General features: G+C 34.9%; 1 protein-coding gene across 3 annotated transcripts in view; it reads right to left on the bottom strand.

Annotated features, from left to right (window-relative positions):
* Positions 1–22,987, bottom strand: part of ATP2B1 (ATPase plasma membrane Ca2+ transporting 1) — a 144,998-nt gene that overhangs the window by 36,691 nt on the left and 85,320 nt on the right. For all 3 annotated transcript variants that reach the window (XM_037847109.1, XM_037847107.1, XM_037847108.1), the window contains exons 3-9: positions 19,039–19,236; positions 11,339–11,593; positions 11,122–11,247; positions 6,710–6,850; positions 4,441–4,479; positions 3,533–3,694; positions 2,075–2,289 (exon numbers count right to left, since the gene is read on the bottom strand). In XM_037847109.1, the coding sequence (XP_037703037.1) occupies positions 2,075–2,289; positions 3,533–3,694; positions 4,441–4,479; positions 6,710–6,850; positions 11,122–11,247; positions 11,339–11,593; positions 19,039–19,236 (1,136 nt within the window). The remainder of the gene's footprint in view (positions 1–2,074; positions 2,290–3,532; positions 3,695–4,440; positions 4,480–6,709; positions 6,851–11,121; positions 11,248–11,338; positions 11,594–19,038; positions 19,237–22,987) is intronic.

Raw genomic sequence — 22,987 nt, 5'->3', positions numbered from 1 at the left:
TTCTATCAATCACCAGGGGAAAAAGTAGCTATTATCAGGTAAAGCAGAGGACATGTAGTTGCCCATTTTTTTTTTTTTTTTTTTTTTTTCATTCTTACAGACTGAGTTAACTTATCAAAACCAGAATGGATCATTTTCATTTATTCTGTATGCTGGTGGACTGCAATTCTCATCCTAAGCATCAGAATGTGTGTCACTTCTTTTTCTCACCGAATAACAAAAAAAGATAGTTTCTAAAAAACCAAGAGTTTAGAGTTGTCCCAAAGAGCATTTAAGTTAAAATGCTTTATAATTAATTCTTGATACATATATGGAATGGCTTAAAAAACACATAGCTATTTTACAGCGTGTTCTGTGACTACTATTACACAAGATGCTGCAAAGAACTGGTTCCTTAAAGAAATAAATATGTGGAAAACAGATGTGTACTTCCTGAATTACTTGTGCATTAAATATTAAAAGAGTGAAGTTTTGCAGTGAAGAAACTTGCAAAACACCAACAGGATCCATAAAGACTACAATTCAGTGAAAAGACCTGTACTTAATAATGCAAGGGTTAAATACCCATTTAATAAAATCTTAAAAAATAGTAGTTAAAACGCTCTTATTAACTTTCTATTAACAGAACACAAATCAATCCTGCCAATATCTTTCTGATAAACCGAAAAATTAATATCACCGATCACTCAAAATGAACTAATCTTAGTGTAAGTAAAATGACTGATCAATGCATCTAAAATTTGTATTTCCTCCAATTATTCCTGATTGTTTTAAACATCAATAAAAAGATAAACAAATGAATACACTATTTCATTATCACCTTGATACATTAACCATTTTATTTTTAAACAAAAAGACGTTAAATGCCTGGAATGAATATAAATCAAACAGTAGGCAAAAAATATTCTTTTCATGATAGGTCTGGTGAAAAACACTTTGGGATACTAAAGAGTGTTTGTGAGCAGAAACTAATTAATTACTTTATATTGCAGTTAGCAATGATACTTAAGGAGAATTGTTAATTAATATTAGAAAATTTACAAGAGCAGCATTCTTCCAATAAGTATAAATATTTTTCACTTGCAAATTTATTTTGAAAGAAGGATCAAAATTATTAAAGCTAAACTTTTTTTCAATTCATCTTTTCTACATAATATATAAAACTGATAAAAATAAACTAATAATCTTCAAACTGATGATTATGTAAATGTCAGTAAGCAAAGCCATCTAAGCTCATTTTTTAGTATTCTTGGAAAACAAGTACTGAGCTTTTGTAAATTGAGTGGTCAGAGAAAGTTACATTTGAAGAGACCTGAACAAAGTGAGAGTGGTTATTATTCAAAGGAAGGAACAAGTGGGTCCTGAAGTGAGAACATGGTTGGGATACTTGAAAAATAACAGGAAAGCTGATAAGGCTAGAGCAGAGAGAGAGGGAATGAGTGGCAGAAGATGAGCACTGAGAGGCAAGCAGGCCAGCCAGATGAGGCAGAGCCTGGCAGGTATGGTGAGGAGTTTGGGTCTTATCTTACGTGTTATAAGAAGTCACTGGAGGGTTTTAAGCAAGGAAATAGTATGATCTGAATTACTGTTTTTAGAAGCACGAGTGTGGCAACAGCGTGGAGACAAGATTGTTGGGGGGGCTAGGTAGTAGAGGGAGGGACAGAAGAATAGAAGTAATGAGACCTTAGAAGAATGGACTAAAGTGAACCCTCTTTGCTCTTGTACCACAGGTAAACGACAAACATTCTTACTTTAATTTATAGATGGGAAGATGGAAATGATGTGACTTGACAACGTAACTACCATACAATAATTAGGCTAGAACCTTGTCCAGCAGAGTTGTGCTTAAGTTTTGTGTCAAAGGTGCCCTCCAAGAAATGCAGAGGGCTCGAAGTATAGTCATTCAACAGGTGGGAGGGAGAAGGAATTAAAGACAGCATTTCTAAAGAAAATTTAATGTAAATTTATAGAAACCCTCTATTTTCAGAATTGGAAAAGAAAGTATCCAGATTTGTATTTCTATTCCAGATGAGGCTTTAACTATGATACATCTACTTAACTATTTTCTCCTTACCTTAACTGAATACGCCAGTGAGATAGTGACTGCAAGTGGAAGACCTTCTGGCACTGCTACCACTAAAACTGTAACTCCGATAATGAAGAACTTCACAAAATATTGTATGTAAATTGGTGTGCACTCAGCAAGCCATGGTCTCTTCTGAATCCAGAATGTATCAATTACAAAATATAGTACTAGGATGATTACTGTGATGGCAGACATCAAAAGACCTTTCAGTATTTAAAAAAAAAGAAAAATGCAATTACTTTAATATTCCAGATACTACCAGTTACATATCAGACCCTGGAAGCATTATAATTAGTTTGGCAATATTTATTTTAATTTCTCTGAGAAACTGTTACCCTCTTTTTGCACCTAACTCATCACTTGACCATGTCAGAGTTAAGAATCTCATCAAGGGGGAGGCCTGGAATTAAATATTCAACCCTACATTTAAATAAAAACCACACAAAATTATCCAAATTATTATTAATATAAACATTTTTGGTCTATCCTTACTGCTCCAGTAACTTAGAAAATTAATTAACCATAAACTAAAAAGATTTAACTTTCTTCTCTGTGAGATATTTAGTCCTTTATAAATGAGTAGTAAAAGATAAGGAAGGCTCACCAGTCGATCTCATAAACCAATCCAATGTCTACTAAATACCATTACCATATCAAATGCACCTTTTCCCCTAACACTATATAAATCAGTACTACCGTTTCATTACATATTACAAAAAGCAAATATTTGCTATTAGAAAACAAGTTTATTGAGGATAGAAGCAAAAACTTCAATTTCTTCAACATACTCCTATGAACTAATAGAATGATACAACTGACGTGATTTTAATAATATATGCTGACTTAACCACACAATGTTCTTTGATAAAGATAATACTGCTGGAGGACATGCTCTGCCTTTGTCATTATTTTCTAATAAGTAGCTCTATTAACAGGTGCTTTCTAAGGAAAGCAGCAAGTTAGCAACTTTGGCTTTAGTAGGGTAATGCTCTATTCCATTCAGTTTAACTAAACAATAACTTTCAAAAAACCACATACCTAAGTTGTTGCACAGATAACCAGTAAAAAGATGAGCAAACTGTGTGGTGAAATTTTTTAAAAATTTAATTACTGTCAGGTTATCTGCACTGAATAACCTCACCGCTAGCACCAAGAGATTCAGGGCAGAGACTTGTGAATTGGTCAGACTCAGGAGCTAATCCTAGCCTGACCATTTACTAGCTTATTGACAGTGGATAATTCCCTTAATGCTAAGATGGAGATAACAGACCCTAAGTTGAAATGATATTATGAGACCTGCAGTAACTCAAAGGGCCAGGCATATTGTGGATAAAATTGAAATTTTTTAAAACTCCCTTCCCACTCGCTAAACAACAAAGTGTGTCAAAAGACAGTTTCTAAGCAGAAAGCATATTTTAAAATAAAACACCCTCATTATTTTCATACCTGCTTTGCCAATCTGAACAGCCAGTTTTGTAAGTTTCCCTTGTAAAACGGATTTTTCTTTTTTTGGCAAATTTGCTTTCTTTTTGTCTTTTTCATCACCATCTCCACCTTCTTCACTCTTCAATGGCTGCATTTCCATGGCCGCACCATCCTGGGCTTTTGCTACATTTAAGAGCAAATCTTATTTGACTACTTTTTAAAGGCACACTCACTGGTAATATATCAAAACCAATTAAAAAAAATCAGTTTCTTATTATAGAAAGTAAAAAACGTTTAGGCATTCAGCCTTGTATGTGGGTCTACAGAGTGAAAACAAGGTAATAGCTACATTAGGTTGTGAAATTTTATACACAATTTGAGAATGTTGTGCTAGGTAGTAGGGATGAGGCAAAGAAATGAAACACAGATCCCTTAAACTAAGAACTAAAGGATACTAAACCGTTTCTCCTCTGGTGTATTGTGTTAGGTAGCAAGACTTATCCCAAACAGCAAAAATACCTCCCATAATGTACGCTCATATATATAAGACAAATGTGTACATATAAGACTCCTAAATAAATGCAATAATCATTTACATTAACTACGGTGCATATTTTGTTTCTTATAAATTTTTGCTAGTAATAAAGCACACAGTAACATATTAAAATGCCTAAAATGTTCAAATTGGAAGTTACCTACATCTGGAGTTTTCTAAGCTCACTACCACAAATCATAATTATAATCTTATTAACACTATATAGGCAGCATGCATACAGCACTGGCAGGAAGAGAGGTTAACCCATGTTAATATATATTGTTAGTTTCACCTGCTACACATCATCTACTTCTAGACGAAATTATTACACAGCTGATATATTTTTGGGTATAATGAAAACAATCTAACTGTGCATTTATGCTCCTGAATTTACCTTTGTTGCGATTCTCAATAGCTCCATCTTGTTTCTTATCTGTTGGAACAAAATGGGAATTAAAGCTTCCAAAAGAAATGAATACAGCTATACTAAATTATGCAGAGGTAGTTCACATTTCTATAACAGAATTGTTTCACAATGGTGTGTGTGTGCCTACAGATTTGACAGCACTTGGTTTGTAATAACCTGCATGGTCAATTATTCCCTAGATCTTATCCACAGGAGAATACTACAAAACAATTTGTTGTATCTATACTTGTTTGATTTCTCCATAAGACTTTACCCTTAAAAATGCTATAAAAAAGCCAAATATGTTACTAGAAGTTTCCAAACTAAATAGACATTTGACACTAAGAAAGCAGACTAGGGGAGAGGGGGAAATGGAAGGAGGAATATCATAGAAAGACACCAGGCACACAGTAGAACTTTGAAGGGAGTGTGAACAAAAGTGGTATGCATACAAGATAGGAGGGGAAAATAAAGTAAAACCACAATATGAATGTACAGAATAAGCAATAGCGTTATTAGTTAAGGTAATGCGCCAACTTAGGTTAGATTTAGAGAAGGAAGAAACATGAAAATGTAACAATAAAGTGATTAAGGAGAGCATGGGTCTACTGTTCGGGGTAGGCAGTATGTTAAAAAAACAACAAAAAGGAAGCAGAACCATTCAAACTATTTTTTTCTTCCAGCTTCTCTATCAAGGAGAACTATCTTCAAACTGGAAAAGATGGAACAAGTATGGTCAAGAAGGACCTGAAGCTCCAGACAGATGAGGAGATAGTAAGAGAATACTTAGTTACTATCAGTGAGCTCAAATCTGGAGAGAGACCAGACAGCCACCTTCCAGGCTACTGAGGAAACCAAGGCAAACTACCCTGGACTGCCTCTGAGAACCTCTCATGCATCAAGGAAATGGGAGATGGGCTGAAAGTCCATGAATGGAAAAATGTTGTACTGTAGTGTTAAAAAAAAAAAAAAAAAAAAAAGACAAACCGTAGACAGTGAGCTAGATGTTAATTCCTGGGATTATACTGGACTGGATTAATAAGAACAGGTACAGAGAACTTAGTAAGAGTGTTTATTGGAAAGGACACTGTGTGGTCAATAAGAATAATGTCATGATGAAAACCTCCCTTCAATTTTTGATAGGGTTCTTTAACTTTAAACCTTAGATATTAGGATGTAGCACAGTGTATAGTTAAGAGCATAGGTTCTTGAGCCAGAGAGAAGATGGTTTGTTCTGCTACTTACTAGCTCTTTGCCAGGAACAAGTTACAAAACCACCATAAAGTCTTAGTTTAATCATGATTAAAAAAGATGAACAGTCTTTACTTCATATATATGTAAAGACTAATGAGCTAATGCATGTAAAACACTCAGTAAATAATATTGTTACTATTGGTTTTCAAATTACATTCCACACAGCCTTAAGAAGCCTATGGAGGCACATTAAGAGCCCCCATGAGGAAAAGGATAGGGCAAACCTTGGATGTGTGACTTCCCACCCTCACCTGCAGCCAGAACTTTTCAAATACCGTTGTCTGAAATGGGGATTTCATAACTAAAGATAAAATCCAAAGAACAAAATAAACACTCAAATATTAAAAACACTGACATATATACTGGATATCAATTAAAAAAAAAAACAACCCTTGATATCTTAATGAAGGGCAGAATATTTAGCAAGACAAACATAATAGGTGTCAAAGTGAAGTCTTCTTATGTCCAAAAAAACCAACTGCATAAGAACAGAAGAGGAAATATAGTTAGCAAACCTGAAAAAGATTAAAAGCTCAAGGAGACCAAAGTGTTATCGGCTGACAAACAAGGCTATTACTGAAGTAGCAGGAAAAAATACGCAATTAGGAAGTAATGGTTCAGTTCATTTTGCTGGTCAGATGACAGGGGAGATTCTAAAACTAAAGAATAAACACAATAAACCAATGGATGTGTTTAAGCAGAGGCTGAATTTGTCTGGTTATTGCAAAGTGTAATGATATTTTCACTTGAAGTCCCTTCACGGACTAGTAAATATAAAAGAAAAACTTTTCCTCAATTAACTCTACAACTTGAAAGTACAGTATTGGGTAAAATTCTTTTTTAAAGAATTTTTAAGATTTAAATTCTTTAATTTAAATTTAAAATTTAAGATTTTTCATATCAAAATTTCATGAGTGAAGTCTGCTTTCTGTACCAGTTCTTACATTCTAGTTGACATACTGATTTCCAAATATCAATTCTTAAAACAAAGTGACAGACTTACTTTTCTTTTCCTTTTTCTTCTCATCTTTCTTCTCTTCCTCTTCACCTCCAGATCCAAGTAAAGTAAAGATAATTCCAGTTTGAGAATTTACACCAACAGCAGTAACTACCATTCTTCCAGAGCCTTCCATTACATGAGTACCTACAGGAGAAACATTTTTGTTTTCTAAAATCATAACAGATTTTAACCTCCTACCATCAGATCTCAAACTTTAGCAATACTGTCTTTAATATCCTCTAACATCCTTCAGCATTTAATAAAAATAAATTTAAGAAGACATTAACCAAAACTTAAATTATTGTGCTGTAAACCAGTCATATTCAATTCAAAATCTCATTCTACCACTCATTTACATGTGATATTGGCAAATTATAAACTCTCAATTCCTCATCTATAAAATACAGAACCTACACTTCAAAGAAACATAGTAAGTATCAAATAAGCCTACACATGTAAAATGCTTAGCACACTCTGGAATTTGTATTGGTCAACTAATGTCCATTATTATTGTTAATTATGACTTAAGGTATTGGGGACATTTCCTCTGAGATGTGCATTGCTTATGAAGAAATGTGCTCATAACCAACAGGATTTCATAGCCACAAATGTCGTATTTCCCACCCCAACCCCGCAACTTTTACCTGATCAGGCTTTCATCCTAATCTGCCTGCTTACTGTGATAGCCTCCTAGCTAGTCTCTCTGCCTTTCCAGTTCATCCTGAGATCAGTTTCTATCTTCCTAAAATACTGATTTTATCACATGCCTTTCCTGGCTCCAAAAAATTTCTTCACCTTGAGACCAACCAACCTTTCAAACCTTTTTGCCTACTACTCTAACATAAAATTCCATTACATAAAGCTAGGTAGCAGTGATGGGAACATTTATTGAATTCTGACTATGCCCCTCACAACAATCTTGCAAGTTGGCAGGCATTATTCTTATTTTTCTAGAAACTTGTCCGAGGTTATATATACACTATTAAATGGCAAAGCAAAGATTCCACCCAGCTCTATCAGAGAACAAGGTCATATTCCTCTGACAATATAATGCTGATAGGTTTACTTACAGTTTTCCACCTTGTACATCCATATCTTGGCATCTTTTCTCACCCTTTACAAAGCTTCCTGACCTTCTATTCTAATCTTTTTGTGAATTTAAGTAGTCTTCCAAGCTTAATTTTTTCTTTCTTTTCCTTTTTTTTTTTTTTAACTCAATGATGTCTTCTTTACAGTTATTGCTTATTTGTATTTGTCCTCCTTGGTCACAATCTTCTGGAGGGCCGGGTCTGAGCACCTAGCACCATCCTACAGATGCTCAAAGGTTATTTGCTAAGTAAGAGGATAAGGCATATATACATACTCTAATACTTAAGAATTTATTTTTAGTGATTAATCACTGAGTAACTTATCCAATATGACTTTTTTAGGTCTTTGGTTTTCATGCTTTAAAAAAAATCTATATTCTGAATAGTTCACTAATTATTTGCTTCTTTGCCAATGAAAATGCATGGGTAACAAGAAGAAATGAACTTTATGATAGAGAACCGACGTGTACTAAGTACTAACTGTAAAAGATGATTTGTTTCTTTTAATAATTCTAGCTTTCTGCAAATTTCAATTTTTAATGTTTTATTCTTCCTTACCACAGGTAATGAGATACTGGCAGTTAAAGTGCTCAAGCAAAGTAAACAGTTTTTGTTCTGTTCATATCCCCACTGCTAACTGAATAAGTGCTTTCAAAATTCTAAATTTAAGAAGCCAAGAACAGCAGTGAGAGATGGCATCAGAAAAGTAAATTTAAAAATAAACACATTTCATGTTTTTCAGTACATTTTTGGAACAGGGAAATAAATGCAGAAAAACTTTCCCACCCATATCATGATAAGGGACCACAAAGTTATTTCAGTCTTTTCTTAAACATGGAAAATTTACAGTGCTCTCCTAGTATGCACAGTGTGTTAGAAGCCTGAGTCTACATAAAGCTTACCAGTCATCTCTGCTAAAACAGAAAGAAACCAAAGTTCAGTTAAAGGAAGTTGGCCTGAAAAACTAAGTACTATATAAATAAATCTAGGTGTATATATGAAGACCATGAAGTATATATAGCAAAAAAAGCATTAGGAGACTCAGTACCCCAAATATCAGGGCCCAGTTAATTTGTGATGGTAAAGCACAATTAGATAGCTGTTTTCTCCTTTGGAAAGGCTACACTTTGAATTTAGCTAAAATTAACTACAGTTTCTTAGAAGCTTAGCAAAGAATAAGTGGAACAAGTATACATTATATTGCTTGTTTGTATTTGTATTAATACATAATACTTAAATATCCAAGATATTTCCATCCATTTTGTATGAATTACAGGACATCATTATAAAGAAACAATCCAAACAGAGTATGAATGTACTTCATGGTATAGAACATTGAAGGTATACAAATCTCAAGATGTCATTAAAGGAACATGCATCTATATCAAATGCATCTACATAATAATGGTGCCACACACATTTAATAATTACTTTGATTTTTTTAGTGTGGGGATGTGTGCTGGTTTGAATGTATTACGTCCCCCAAAACGCCATTATTGTTGATGTAATCTTGTGTGGGCAGATCAGTGTTAATTAGACTGTAATTCTTTGAGTGTTTCCATGGAGATGCAACCCACCCAACTGTGGGTGATGACTCTGATTGGATAGTTTCCATGGAGGTGTAGCCCCACCCATTCAGCATGGGCCTTGATTAGTTTACTAGAGCATTACATAAGCTCAGACAGAAGGAGAGAGCTTAGTACAGCCAAGAGGGACACTTTGAAGAATGCACAGAAGCTGAGAGAGTAGCTGCAGATGAGAGACAGTTTGAAGACGGCCGCTGAAAGCAGACTCTTGCTCTGGAGAAGCTAAGAGAGGACAACACCCCAAGAGCAACCAAGAGTGTCATTTTTTGAGGAACTGCAGCCTAGAGAGCAACATCCTGGGAGAAAGCCATTTTGAAACCAGAACTAAGGAGCAGATGCCAGCCATGTGCCTTCCCAGCTAACAAAGGTTTTCCGGACACCATTGGCCATACTCCAGTGAAGGTACCCGATTGCTGATGTGTTACCGTGGACATTTTATGGCCTTAAGACTGTAATTGTGTAACCAAATAAACCCCCTTTATAAAAGCCAATCCATTTTTGGTGTCTTGCATTCCGGCAGCATTAGCAAACTGGAACAGGATGATTTGCAATAAGCTTTTTCAGCACACATTTTCAAACCTTAAAAAGGTAATAGTTAAACTGAGGTATGTGCTCCAAAGTTGTGATTCTAATTTAATTGACCCTTGTAAGGATATCACAGGTTTGATTTTAGTCTGAGTAAAATCATATTCAACCAATTAAAGTATAAAGTTCACATAGGAGGTCTGAAAAATTATAGCTGCAAAGTTATTAAATAGCTAAATAAGCAGGAATCTTCTGATAATGTATAAAATGTTAATAATCCATTAACATCTAATAACATATTAGAAGAAAAATAAAGCATCATTTTAATTCTCCAAAACTCTAGTATAAATTCAATTTAACAAATATAGTCCTTATAGACAATATTATAAACTCTATAAAGAATACTAGAAAGACAACTAAGAGTAAGAACCTGGAAACTGAAAGACAAAGAACTGGTATGCTTTTAAGTCATGAAATTTTGGTTTCTTCTACATTCAGTACTTTAGAAGAAAGCTTGTAACTTTTCCCCTCATTCTTTCCATTTATTTCCAATTAATCTTAACTCAAGCTTCCTTGATTAGGTTGTTACAAAAGCCTCACAAGTAGGTATCCATCTCTTCCTCTTAAACAGTACCCTCATCTACCACAGATCTTTCCATTCTCCATTACCAAACATGTCTTACCCATTAACAAATTAAATACTGACTGCTAAATGTGGGTGCTACTCCTGGACCTATTGCTGATCAGTTATATAATCTCAGACAGTTATGTCTGACTCATTCCTCAGCATGTAAATGAGGAAGTCAGATTAATCTTTAAGGATTTCATCAGCATGTTTCATCAGACTGTTTCATCATTAACATTCTTTAATTTCATATTTCAACAGGTCTTAAGAATAAACATGATACAGAAAAATTCAATAAATATCATTAGGCCTACACTTTAGTTTTATCATTACACTAACCCACTGTTTAACTCTCAGATCTCTTAATTTCATGGACTCGGATTCTTCATTTGTAAAATACAGTTCTGGATTAAAAGATCTCTAATGCCTCTGCCAGCTTATGAAAAAAAACAAACTCTAAGAATTAAGACAGAAGACAGCATAAAACACAGAATACTTTTCTCAGTATGGGCTCTTAGGGGAAATATGTTTGCTGACAAAGGTATATAGTTGTGGGGGGAAAAGGTTAAAATTTATAAAAGAAATTCATACCTGATAGAAGTAAGGGGTCCTTATCTAAAGATTTCTTAACATGATCAGATTCACCAGTCAATGAACTTTCATCAATTTTAAGATCATTGCCTTGAATAAGTATGCCGTCAGCTGGAAGAAGATCACCTAAAACAAAAAGCAATGACGTGCTAAACTATTAACAAGATCACAATAATTTTACATGCAGTTTAAGATGCATTGCTTTTTTTTTACTTACCGTATTTCACTTGAGCAATATCCCCAACAGTAATGTCAGCTACAGGTAGCTGAATGACCTGACCACCCCTGATGACTGTGAACTTCTGTTCTTGTTCAATTCGACTCTGCAAACCTCTAAACTGTTTTTCCTTACTCCAGTCATTGAAAGCTGTTACTAATACCACACACACTACTGACAAGAGGATTGCAGCTCCTTCAATCCAACCAGTTTCACCTTCACCTTCTTCCTCCCCAACAGAAACTTCTCCGCAAACTATTTGGAAAGAAAGAAAATGTTTATCAAAAAAGATTCTGAATTGATGGCAGTGGACATGTAATTAAGTCCAAATCATATTTTGGTTAATTATGATCATGTTTGTTTACTTAATGAATTTTACTTATAACTCAAGACACTTTATTGAACTCAAAGCATTCCACAATAAAAATGCTTCCTCTGTCAATTCCAGGTTCCTGGCCTCTGAGAATCTCAACCTCAGGACAGGGAGGCAGTTAAATAAGGACACTAGGGAAGACTGATTCTAGGCCCTAAGACAAAGTTACTTATTTTGGGGAGTCAGTTTCCTCATGTCAGAAGAGGATACCAGTCACCCTGGTGCTACTGTGAGGACTGAATGAGAGGACAGCTGTAAAATAGGTAGAGTAGTGGCTAGGACATCCTTGGTGCTCAATTAATGTTTACTACTATTAATTATTATATACGGTAGACAAAACATACATGAAATGTTAAGTATTATGAGCTACTTGTCAATCATGCTTATTTTCTATGTCAATTTTACTGGGTTTTCCTAACACAGAAAGCTAAGCAAAGTGTTATTCATTAATTCCACTATGTGAGTACCTGCTAGGTGACAGGTACTATTTTGGTTGCTAGTTATACAGCAGTTAATATGACACACAGGCTCCCCATCCTCATGGAAAATATATTCAGATTGTAGGTTGGAATGGTATATGAAGATTCAGACAATTTCAGATATTGATTAGTGCCACGAAGAAAATAAAACAGGGCAATGTGCTACAAAATGAAGAAAGAGGGCTAATTGTGGGTGGGTGAACAGAGAAGGCCTTTTTGAGGTATCACTATTTGGGCTAGAAGCCAAATGTTAAAAAGAAACCAGCCATATAGATCTAAGGGAAGAGCACTCCAGGGCATTCCAGGGAGAGAAGAAAGTCAGCACAAATGTGCTATGGCAGAAAAGAGATCAGAAAAAACCCAGGGGGTGGGAAAGGATGATTATAGGGGACAAGGATGGTGAAGAAAGTTTGATGGAAGAGTGCTTTTTTGGACACCGGGCTATAATGTATTTGTGAGTCCTAAAATCAATTCAGTGGCTCATGACCAGTATTAAAAAAAAAATAAACAGAGCAAAATAGAAAGGATATATAAGTAGTAAGAATAAGTATCGTTTCTAGAAACTACTTTGGTTATTTATAAATTCACTTGAAGGAATATGCTCTTCTAGGTTGCTATATAAATTTATCTCTTACTGAGTTCATTTGGGTTGAGTTCAAATGTCTGAAAGCCACTGGTTCTCTTAGGTCAGGCAAAGCAGGAGAATTATTCAGGCTAGAAGAAAAGAATGTGCAAATGAATTACACTAGAAATGATTAAAGTGAAGAAAGGATCTGAGGTGTGTGGGTGCTAACTGAAGATTAATATGAGAGAAGGGAGAGAAGACAGACTTGAGTAAGATCTACTGGGGATGAAATGGAAGAGATGAGGTGAAGAAAACCCTAAGACAATCAGCAGAATTCAGCCATTACTATGGTCTCCAAATTGAGATAAAGGCAGGATGATACATTTAGAATGTTGCCTGTCTCTTACCCAAATACTAGAAGATCTATTTTAATTATCTTCTAACTAAAGAAAATGACCATGTATCATCATGTATGTGACCAGTTGAATCCATGCATTATATTCTTTTCAACAGTAGAAGCTGTAAGGACAGCTCCCCCCTCAACCCTCCCCCGCCCCCATCTACAAGGCAGAAGATTAACTCTCCACATTAGATAGAACAAGCCTGGACTCAGGAACAGAGGAGGGTGGTAGTACAGTGTTGACCACTTTCTCCAACTTGGAAATGCAGCTAAAACATTATCTTATTTTAGTGGGTTTTGCTCTTATTTGTCAAAAATATAAAAATACAATGCTTTATATAGTGTGCAAGAACAACAGACTGACATCAGAAGACAGAATTAAAAAACAAAAACTTTTACCTAACTGGTAAATGGGATTGAAAATGAATATCCAGATTATACATCTCCCAATTGGATTTAAATAACTTTCGTGAGTTTCTTTCAGCAATGAGAGACATTAAAAAACCAATTTTGAAGTAAACTAAATACATACCCAAATCAGATTAAACAAGATAATAAAAATAAAGTATTGTACATTCTATCAATAATGATGTTAAAAGGCTTTTTATTAGTCACTAAAGAAAATCAAAATTTTAAACCTTATTTCTTCTTTTAATCCTCTCAATTTCTATTTTTGTATCTGTTTCAAAGTGTACATTTTATATACAGTTATAAATACATACAATTCACAAATGCATCATTTGGAGGTATGTGCTCAAATTTTTCCGTTGGGTTTCATAACCAAAACAGTTGGAAGACCAACACGACAGAGGTTAAGGGAAATAGAAGTGTGAGACAATTATATATAATGTTAAGCTTTAAATTTCACATGCATATTCATAACTAAATACTGAGCATTTCAAGAAAATTTTAAACAAGTTAATGACAAAACTATCCCAACATCTCATTTCATAGTTCTCTATATGATACAGATAAAAATAGAATGATTGTGAAATAGATAACAATAAAATATTTCTAGAAATTGAATCATTTACCAACTGATGACCATTACAAACTTTTAGATGAGCTGCAGGGAAAAAAAGAAATTAATCCCAAGAAAAAAGTCAGAAAAGGACTCTAGTTTACCAGTTATAAAAAAATATGAAAACTTAAAGTTTTCAGTAAAGTCCAAACATAAATACAATAAAAATCTATTTTACCAAAGGTTCTCTTGTAAATATGTGCAATCTAAATTTAGTCTATACTTTCCATCACAAGGCAATTGTTTCATTTTAAAACCCCATACTTGAGCTATTCCTTGCATGGTGTTTCAATGTGTACATTTATAATAGTACAAAGAAGCCATTGTTATCTAAGTGTTGTCTAGGAACCTGTGGGGGATCCCTGAAGTCAAAACTATTGTCATAATAATACTAAAATATTGGTTGCCTCTCATTCTCTCATTTATAGCAGAATTTTCCAAAGACATTACACGTAATAATGCAAAACAGCGAACAAAAAAAGCAAATATCAGTATCCAGCTATCTTCAAGTCACTCAGATAATAAAGAGACAGGGTAACATGAAAAACACCACTCCCCCCATTAATTTTTTGGGAAAAGTTACTTTTCATCAAAATGTTATTCATATTAACATGTAAAGGTTTTATTATTATTTTAAACATCTTGATAAACATTTTTAACTTCTCTGTTTTAATTTCAAATACTTCAATCTATAGACATAATCCACATGATCAAAAGCTCTTTGGAGGCCTTGACAATTTAAGACTGTAAATGGACTCTGAGACCAAAGAGTTTGAGAACTACTGGTATACAGATATGAATGACTATAGATTTATTTATGGTGTAGGCTATAATGTATATTTTCATACTAAAGAGTATCAATAAAAAATTCTGATAATTTAGATTTCTATGACTGGAGATTTACAAATAATGGATATCCTTTAAGCAGGTAACTGCTTTTTAGTGTTAAGATATAACATGATGAAAAGATGAAGTATACTAATAAATGTTTTAAAAAGTGCAAACACTAACTTTTCATCATGTGGCAAATTTCTTTTTCCTATTTCATTAGCACTTTCTAGATTTTAAAACAATTTATTGTGGTAACATATATACACAGATATGTAACAAAGATTCCCATTTTAACCACTTTCATGAAAATGTACAATTCAGTGATATTAACTGCATTCACAATATTGTGCTACCATCACCACCAGCTGTTACCAAAACTTTTTTATTATCCCAAAGTGAAACTCTGTACCCATTGAGCAATGGTCTCCCATCTCCCTGTTCCTCAGGCCTCTCATAACTTGTAATCTACTTTGTCTCTATGGATTTGCATATTCTAGGTATTTCCATATAACTGGAATCACAAAATATTTGTCCTTTTGTGTTTGATTTAACCCAACATGATGTCTTCAAGGTTCATCCATGTTGTCATCTGCATCAGAACTTCATCCTTTTTTATGGCTCAATAATATTCCATTGTATGTATATACTATATTTTGTTTATCCATTCAACTCTTGATGAACACTTGGGTTGCTTCCACCTTTTGGCTATTGTGAATAATGCTTCAATGAGCACAGATGTAAAAATATTTGTTTGATCCCTGGGTTTTAGTTCTTGACTGGCAAAAAATCCCGATTCTCTGCATCGCAAGCATTAGACATTAGGTCCTTTTTTATATTTAGCACTCACTTTAAAAAAAAATATGCTCAAATAGAAAATGTTGCCATACCCCCATGTCATTAATTTCCGAACAAAGGAAATAATGTCTAGTAAGACATCAAAATATACAGTCTAAGAAATTACGCCTACATTTAATCCCTAGAGATATAAACTCATTTATTAAATTCTGACAAGAACTTTCCTCTTGTTAATGTAGTGAGCTTAGCCTACTAATGGCTTATATAGCTGTATCAGTAACAATCAGGTAGCAAATTCAGACTTATAGCTGGCTACCAATTCTAACACAGAAGTACTTTCCAATGGAAAGTCAAATGGTATATAATCTACATGAGTTTTCTTCAAAGCTATAGTATTTAAATTCCTGAAACCAGAGGTTCAACCAGTAAAAGGGAAATAACCAAAGGTAGGGTGGTATATCCTTCTCTTTACTCGTCTTGTACTTTCAAAGACCAACAATGAAACTGCTAAGAAAACAAAATCTTTAATAGGGAATCATTTATAAGTGGGGTATATCCCCATAGATATATCCACTGCTTTGATTGTATCTGAGTAAACAGAGATGATCTGAATTCATCTAAGCTATCCTTTACCCCAGCACCCGTCATTTACTGTTCAATTTATTAAAGTTATAAGCAGCTTTGAATAATATCAAAAGAACATAGGGAAAAATTAGGGAAACTGTAAAAATATATTTTCCCAAATTTATGATTAATTAAAAATCTTGGTAAACCATTATTTTAGTGCTGATAATTTTCATTTTAAAGAACCAGGGGATGAATAAATCTGCCATTTGAAATTTACCGAAAATAATCTGCCTTTCTTGTGTCTTTTTGAGTGTCATCTCAGAGCTATTATGTGCTTTGTTCCTTCTCCTAGCCATTCCACAGTGGTCTGCTTTGAGCACAGTACTGTGGATTTTGAAAGTTTTATAGCCTTGTTCCAGCTGTAATATTACTCCCTGTCCCTCTGATGACAACTTTTAATTAACATTAACCACCCCAGCCTTTTTCTTAAGAAAAAGACTTGTTTTGCTTTGAGTGTAAGACAAAAAGCTACTAAAAAAACCAATGATTTTCATATTTTCCCCTTTTCAAACCACTTATTCTCTTGAGAAATAATGTAACTAGATGATTAAACAGCAAAAGTAGGAAAGATCCCTGGAAAACCAAACTTTTAACTTCAAATTAGGTAAATATTCAGATTTAAGAGTGTAAGGCTTCAGGCAGAGCTAAGCTGTGACATAACACCCCATCAGAATTTTACTAAGCAGGTTGGATTTTAAATACTTCAAGTTTATTAGCACAGAAGTGAGCAAAGTTTATAATTTTACCTTGGAAAGGTTAACTGAAACAAACAAAACACAAGATTTTAAAAATCTAAATATGCATAAAGTAATACATTAAAAGTTTACTGTTCAGAAAATTTTAAAGTGGCATTAAATTGTGTAAACAGCCAAAAAAAAAAAAAAAAAAAAGGATAAAGTAAAAAGTCTCTTTCAAATGCCCGCCTCCTTGGCCCTTCAAGAATCTTTTTAAAGGGTTAATTACCAACATGTTGAAATCATAAGGATTCGAGATTACTTGGCACAGAAGACAGTGACGTCTCTTTTTAAAAGGCCTTTGGCATTGACAACTCTAGATTATCATAGCTAAATTACAATACCAGTATCTCCTTAAGCAAGTTTGGGAAAGGACCGGTCATTATAACTTACAATGAAGTCATGTGAATTCCAAAAAGTTTGTCCCAGATCTTGTTTTTTTGGAAAATAATATTAAAAGTAAAAAGTAAAGTTTTTAATAATAGAACTCACTCAAACTCAGAATACCAATTCCCAAAATAAATAAAAGTCAGTACACTGAAAACTACAGAATTTAGCTGAATGTGGCTAAACAATATAATATGATCGTATCAGTGATTCTCACCCAGGGACAATTTTGCTCCATATGGGAAACTTAGCAATGTCTGGAGACATTTTTGGTTGCCTCAACTTGGGGGGATGACACTAGTATCTAGTAGACAGAGACGAGGGATGCTAATAAACACCCTAGAGTAAACAGGGCAGCCTCTCCATAAAAAAGAATTTTATAGTGCAAAATGTCAATAATGCTGCTGCTAACAAACTGATCTCAGATAACTGGCTTATTCTATGACCAACTTTCTCAAAAATAAAATAAAAAAAAGTTCTCACAGGAGTCCTAGGCAAACCTGTAAAGGAATTGCTTTAAAGGGTTACCTAAACCAACTTTTAGAGTTAGCAAATATTTATTAAATTATTTATAACTTGAAAAGGCTTAAGACTGCAGCTTCAAAAACAATATTTTGGTGAATCACTCTTCTGATATATGACACAAAAACTACGGTTCACTCTCTAACTTCTTAAATCTAGTAACCAAAACCCAAGCTAGATTTCCTAGCAGTAACAGAACATATTGGCAGGAATATTCATTTTAAATTAAAAAAAAAACAACAAACAAAACAAAAAAGTGAAGACGACATCGAGAAATGAAGGATATAGAAAGTTAGGAGAAAAACAAAAACACTTTTAGCTACAAATTAAAGCAGACCTACTATTCTATAATGTATTTCTCCATTGGTCAGGATAATGTGTATTATAAACACTTCCAGATGCAAGAAAATTACCCAAATAATGTATATAACAAAATATCTGAAGGGCTTGAAAAACAATGCATTTGGAAAGAGAACAGAATTTTGTTTTCATATCCATTTTTTCCAAATGTATTAATTCATTACACTTTAGATTTCAATTTATAAGATGCTATCAAAACGGTTTATTTTCAAGCATCAAGTTAAGGGTATACATTTTAAATCGCTAACACCAACCAAAAGAAGCCAGAAATTAAAAACTGAGATTGTTTCATAATAGAAAAGTGTTCTAAAAATCTCAAAAACCTTGATGACACAGACCACATTGTATATATGACTTAGCTCTGTGCGATCCACATAGCACTCATATATGGGCAGGCTGCTTAACCTCTGTGTTTCCCTGTAAAATGGAGATAATACGACCACTTCAGAGAGTTATTGTGAAAATTATCTGAGGTGATTTTATTAAAACATGCCAAGTTAAGGAGTCAAGTCAATAAATGTTGGTCTGCTATTATTATGTAGTAAAAAAACTAAAAATCTGAACATATTAGTTTTAATAATATGAAAGTTATTTGTATTTACTTACGTGCATTATCCCCTTCTGGAGGTTGATAAAAAGAAAGGCCCAATGAGACTATGGCTGCAATTTCTAATATAATTAAAGTCACATCTTGTAATGCTTCCCATACTAACTGAAGAAAAGTTTTTGGCTTTTTAGGAGGTATAAAATTCTTTCCAAACACTGTTTCTCTTCTTTCTATATCTGCAGGGCTTCCACTCAAGCCTAATAAAAAAGAAACACATTTTGGTGAATGAAGTTTTAGTATTTATAAATGAAAATATCCATTTTTTCCAAACGTATTAATTCATTACACTTTAGATTTCAATTTATAAGATGCCACCAAAATGGTTTATTTTCAAGCATCAAGTTAAGGGTATAGATTTTAAATCACTAACAAACAATGGTATTGCTTTAAAAGAACATTTTAAGTAGATAACTCGAGACTGGATTAAGGATTTTCACTTTTTCAAACTTTCTTTTTTTTTTTTAATTTTATTTTGAAATAAATTCAAACTTACAGGAACATTTGGAAAAACAATACAAAACCCATACACAGAACTCCAGCATACCCCGACCCCCCTCCCGATACCCCAATCCACCAACTTTAACATCCTGTCACACCATTTCTTTCTTTCCTTCCCTCCTTCCCTCCTTCCCTATCATCCATCATCTATTGCTCTGTCTTCTGAACATGAGAGCAAGCTGCACACATCCTTGAACAAACAATATAATTCACATATACAATTCCCATGAACAAGAACATTCGTTTATGCAATCCCGTTAAGCGCAGCTAAGAAGTTCAAGAAATTCAACATTGATACAAAGCTTACATTCTATATTTCCTTTTTTTTTTTCCTTATGTCCCAACTGTGTCCCTTTGGGCCTCCTCTCCTCCATCCTCAGATCCCATCCAGGATCATTCTTGGCATTTAATTGTCATTGCCTATTTAGATTGTCTTTTCCTTTCCTTTTTTTTTTTCTTCAATTGTGGAAACATATACACAGCCTAAATCTTCCCATTCCACCATGTCCCTAGCATTCCATTAGTGGGATTAATCACATTTAGAATATTGTAATGCTATCACCTTTCCACCATCCATTACTAGAAATTTCCCTTCACCTCAAACAGCAACCCTACACTCATTTCTTAACTCCCCATTGCCCCTTCCCCCATTTCTCTTAACCCATACTCTACTTTTCATCTCTATGGTCATATTCTCTGATAATTTCTTTATGTTTACCATGGAGCTTAAATTTAACCTCTTAAATCTATAACAATCTTGTTTTTCTTTGATACCAACTTAACTTCAATAGGACAAGTAAACTATGTTCCTATACTCCTCCATTCCCCCACCTTTATGTAGTTCTTGTCAAAAATTACATATTTTACACTGAGCCCAAAACCACTGATTTGTCATTAGAGTGTCTGTATTTTATATCCTGTAGGAAGTAAATAGTGGAGTTACAAATCAAAAATTATTGACTTCTATTTGTATTCCATTGCAGTCAGAGAATGTGCTTTGAATATACTCAACTGCCTTTTTTTTTTTTTTTTTTTTTTTTTTAATTTATTGAGGCTTGTTTTATGTCCCAGCATATGGTCTATTCTGCAGAAAGATCCATAATCACTAGAGAAGAATGTGTGTCCTGGTGATTTGGGATGTAAGGTTCTATATATGTCTGTTAAAATTCTCTATATCTCTCCTTTCATTGTTTCTCTGTTGGTAGGGCTCCCTTTAGTATCTGAAGTAGGGCAGGTCTTTCATTAGCAAAATCTCTCAGCATTTGTCTGTCTGTGAAAAATTTAAGCTCTCCCTCAAATCTGAAGGAGAGTTTTGCTGGGTAAAGTATTCTTGGTTGGAAATTTTTCTCTCTCAGAATTATAAATACGGCATGCCACTGCCTTCTCGCCTCCATGGTGGCTGCTGAGTAGTCACTACTTAGTCTTATGTTGTTTCCTTTGTATGTGGTGAACTGCTTTTCTCTTGCCTGCTTTCAGAACTTGCTCCTTCTCTTCAGTATTTGACAGTCTGATCAGAATATGTCTTGGAGTGGGTTTATTTGGATTAATTCTGTTTGGAGTTCGCTGGGCATTTATGCTTTGTGTATTCATATGGTGTAGAAGGTTGGGGCAGTTTTCCCCAACAATTTCTTTGAATACTCTTTCTAGACCTTTACCCTTCTCGTCCCCTTCTGGGACACCAATGAGTCTTAAGTTTGGACATTTTATCTATCATATCCCTGAGATCCATTTAGATTTTTTTGATTCTTTTCTCCATTCTTTCTTTTGTTCTTTCATTTTCTGTTCTGTGGACTTCTAGGACACTGAGTCATTGTTCAACTTCCTCTAATCTTGTATTATGAGTATCCAGAATCTTTTTAATTTGGCCAACAGTTTCTTTTATTTCCATAAGATCTTCTATTTTTTTTTATTTACTCTTGCAATTTCTTCTTTATGCTCTTCTAGGGTCTTCTTTATGTCCTTTATATCCTGTGCCATGCTCTTCTTCATGTCCTTTATGTCCTGTGCCATGCTCTCACTGTCTGATTTTAGGTCTTTGATTAATTGTGCCATGTACTGTGTCTCTTCTGATCTTTTGATTTGGGTGTTTGGGTTTGGGTTCTCCATATCGTCTGGTTTTATCATATGCTTTAAGATATTCTGTTGTTTTTGGCCTCTTCACATTTGCTTTATTTGATAAGGTTCTTTCTGGATATAAAAAATACTGATCCCTAATTTGTCAGATCTACAGCTTGGTGGTGCACACTTTCTCTAACTAGCCAGCAGATGGCATCCCCGAGTCACCTATTCCCCTCAAGTCAGTTCTCCCCAACTTTGTCTTCATGGTGTGTGGGGATCTGATTCTTGTGGGGTTAAATTGGTGCACTATTTTTGGGTGTGTTGTTGGTGCTGTCTGCCCTGAATGTGGGGCCTGTGTCTGGGTGGTTAGGGAGGCAGGACAGCTTTAATAATCAAACTGTTCCTGGAGATTTAACGCTGTTGCAAGAGTCTAAGCTTTCATTTCAGTCTTGCCACAGATTGTCCCCCTTCCCAGCCGTGCTCTTCTAGGACCTCTGCTGAGGGAAGGCTGTGCCATGTCACAAGCGCATGCTAGCCCGCCAGGGAAGCCCTGGGCCGCTGGGCCGTGCATGGGCGTTCCCAGCCTGCTGTAAAGATGGCTGAATGGGGTGTGTTAATTTCCCCCTTTTCGCACAGCTCCGCCTTCCCAGCTCCAGGACAGTTAGCTGTGCGTGCACTAAAGGCCACTGTCCACGGCCGATATTGTGGCGTGTACACGATGCTGTGGGAAACACTCTTGGCGCGGCTCTGGGCTATGGCTCTGTCCCTGGGCAGGAGTGTCTCCAGCCTGCCGGGAGATGGCTGCAAGGGGTGCAGTTTCTTTCTCCTTTTGGCTCCCCTCCTTCCCCTGGGCCCCGAGACAATCAGCAGCGGGTGTGGGAAGAGCTATCCTTCATACCAGACACTGAGGCGTTGGCTACAGCCTGCTTCTGCCGTGCTTCACTGAGTGGTTCTCACTGCCGTATCTGCAGCCACTCCTGGGTTTTTTTAAAAAGAACTAGTCCGTCTCCAAATGCCAACCCGTGGTTTTCCCACACTGCAGCACGGCCGCCAGACTTTCAGCCGGCTTACTCACTCGTTTCAGAATGCAGACTCCCGGTTTCACCAAGTGCACAGTCCCTGTGGATGTAGCGGACCTTGTCCAGCTTGTGCATCGCTGGAACTGGTGTTCTGGGTCACTTTCTGGATTTTATCTAGTATTTTTCACAGAGGTGTTTTTTTTGCCCTGTCTCACCTAGCCGCCATCTTAGGTTCTCCCAAACTGCTGATTTTTTACCATACTATTTGTGGATTACTAGAGACTAGAACTGATATGTGAGTTTGATGGGTTTTGTAGGTAGTGTAATTAAACATGTTCCTAACCATTATTCAGGATGTTTTTTCTCAATAAAT

This window comes from Choloepus didactylus, chromosome 8, assembly GCF_015220235.1.
Source record: "Choloepus didactylus isolate mChoDid1 chromosome 8, mChoDid1.pri, whole genome shotgun sequence".
In the NCBI taxonomy this organism is placed as follows: Eukaryota; Metazoa; Chordata; class Mammalia; order Pilosa; family Megalonychidae; genus Choloepus; species Choloepus didactylus.
The sequence above is the reverse complement of the archived record's forward strand: the minus strand, read 5'-3'. Positions and strand labels throughout refer to the sequence as shown.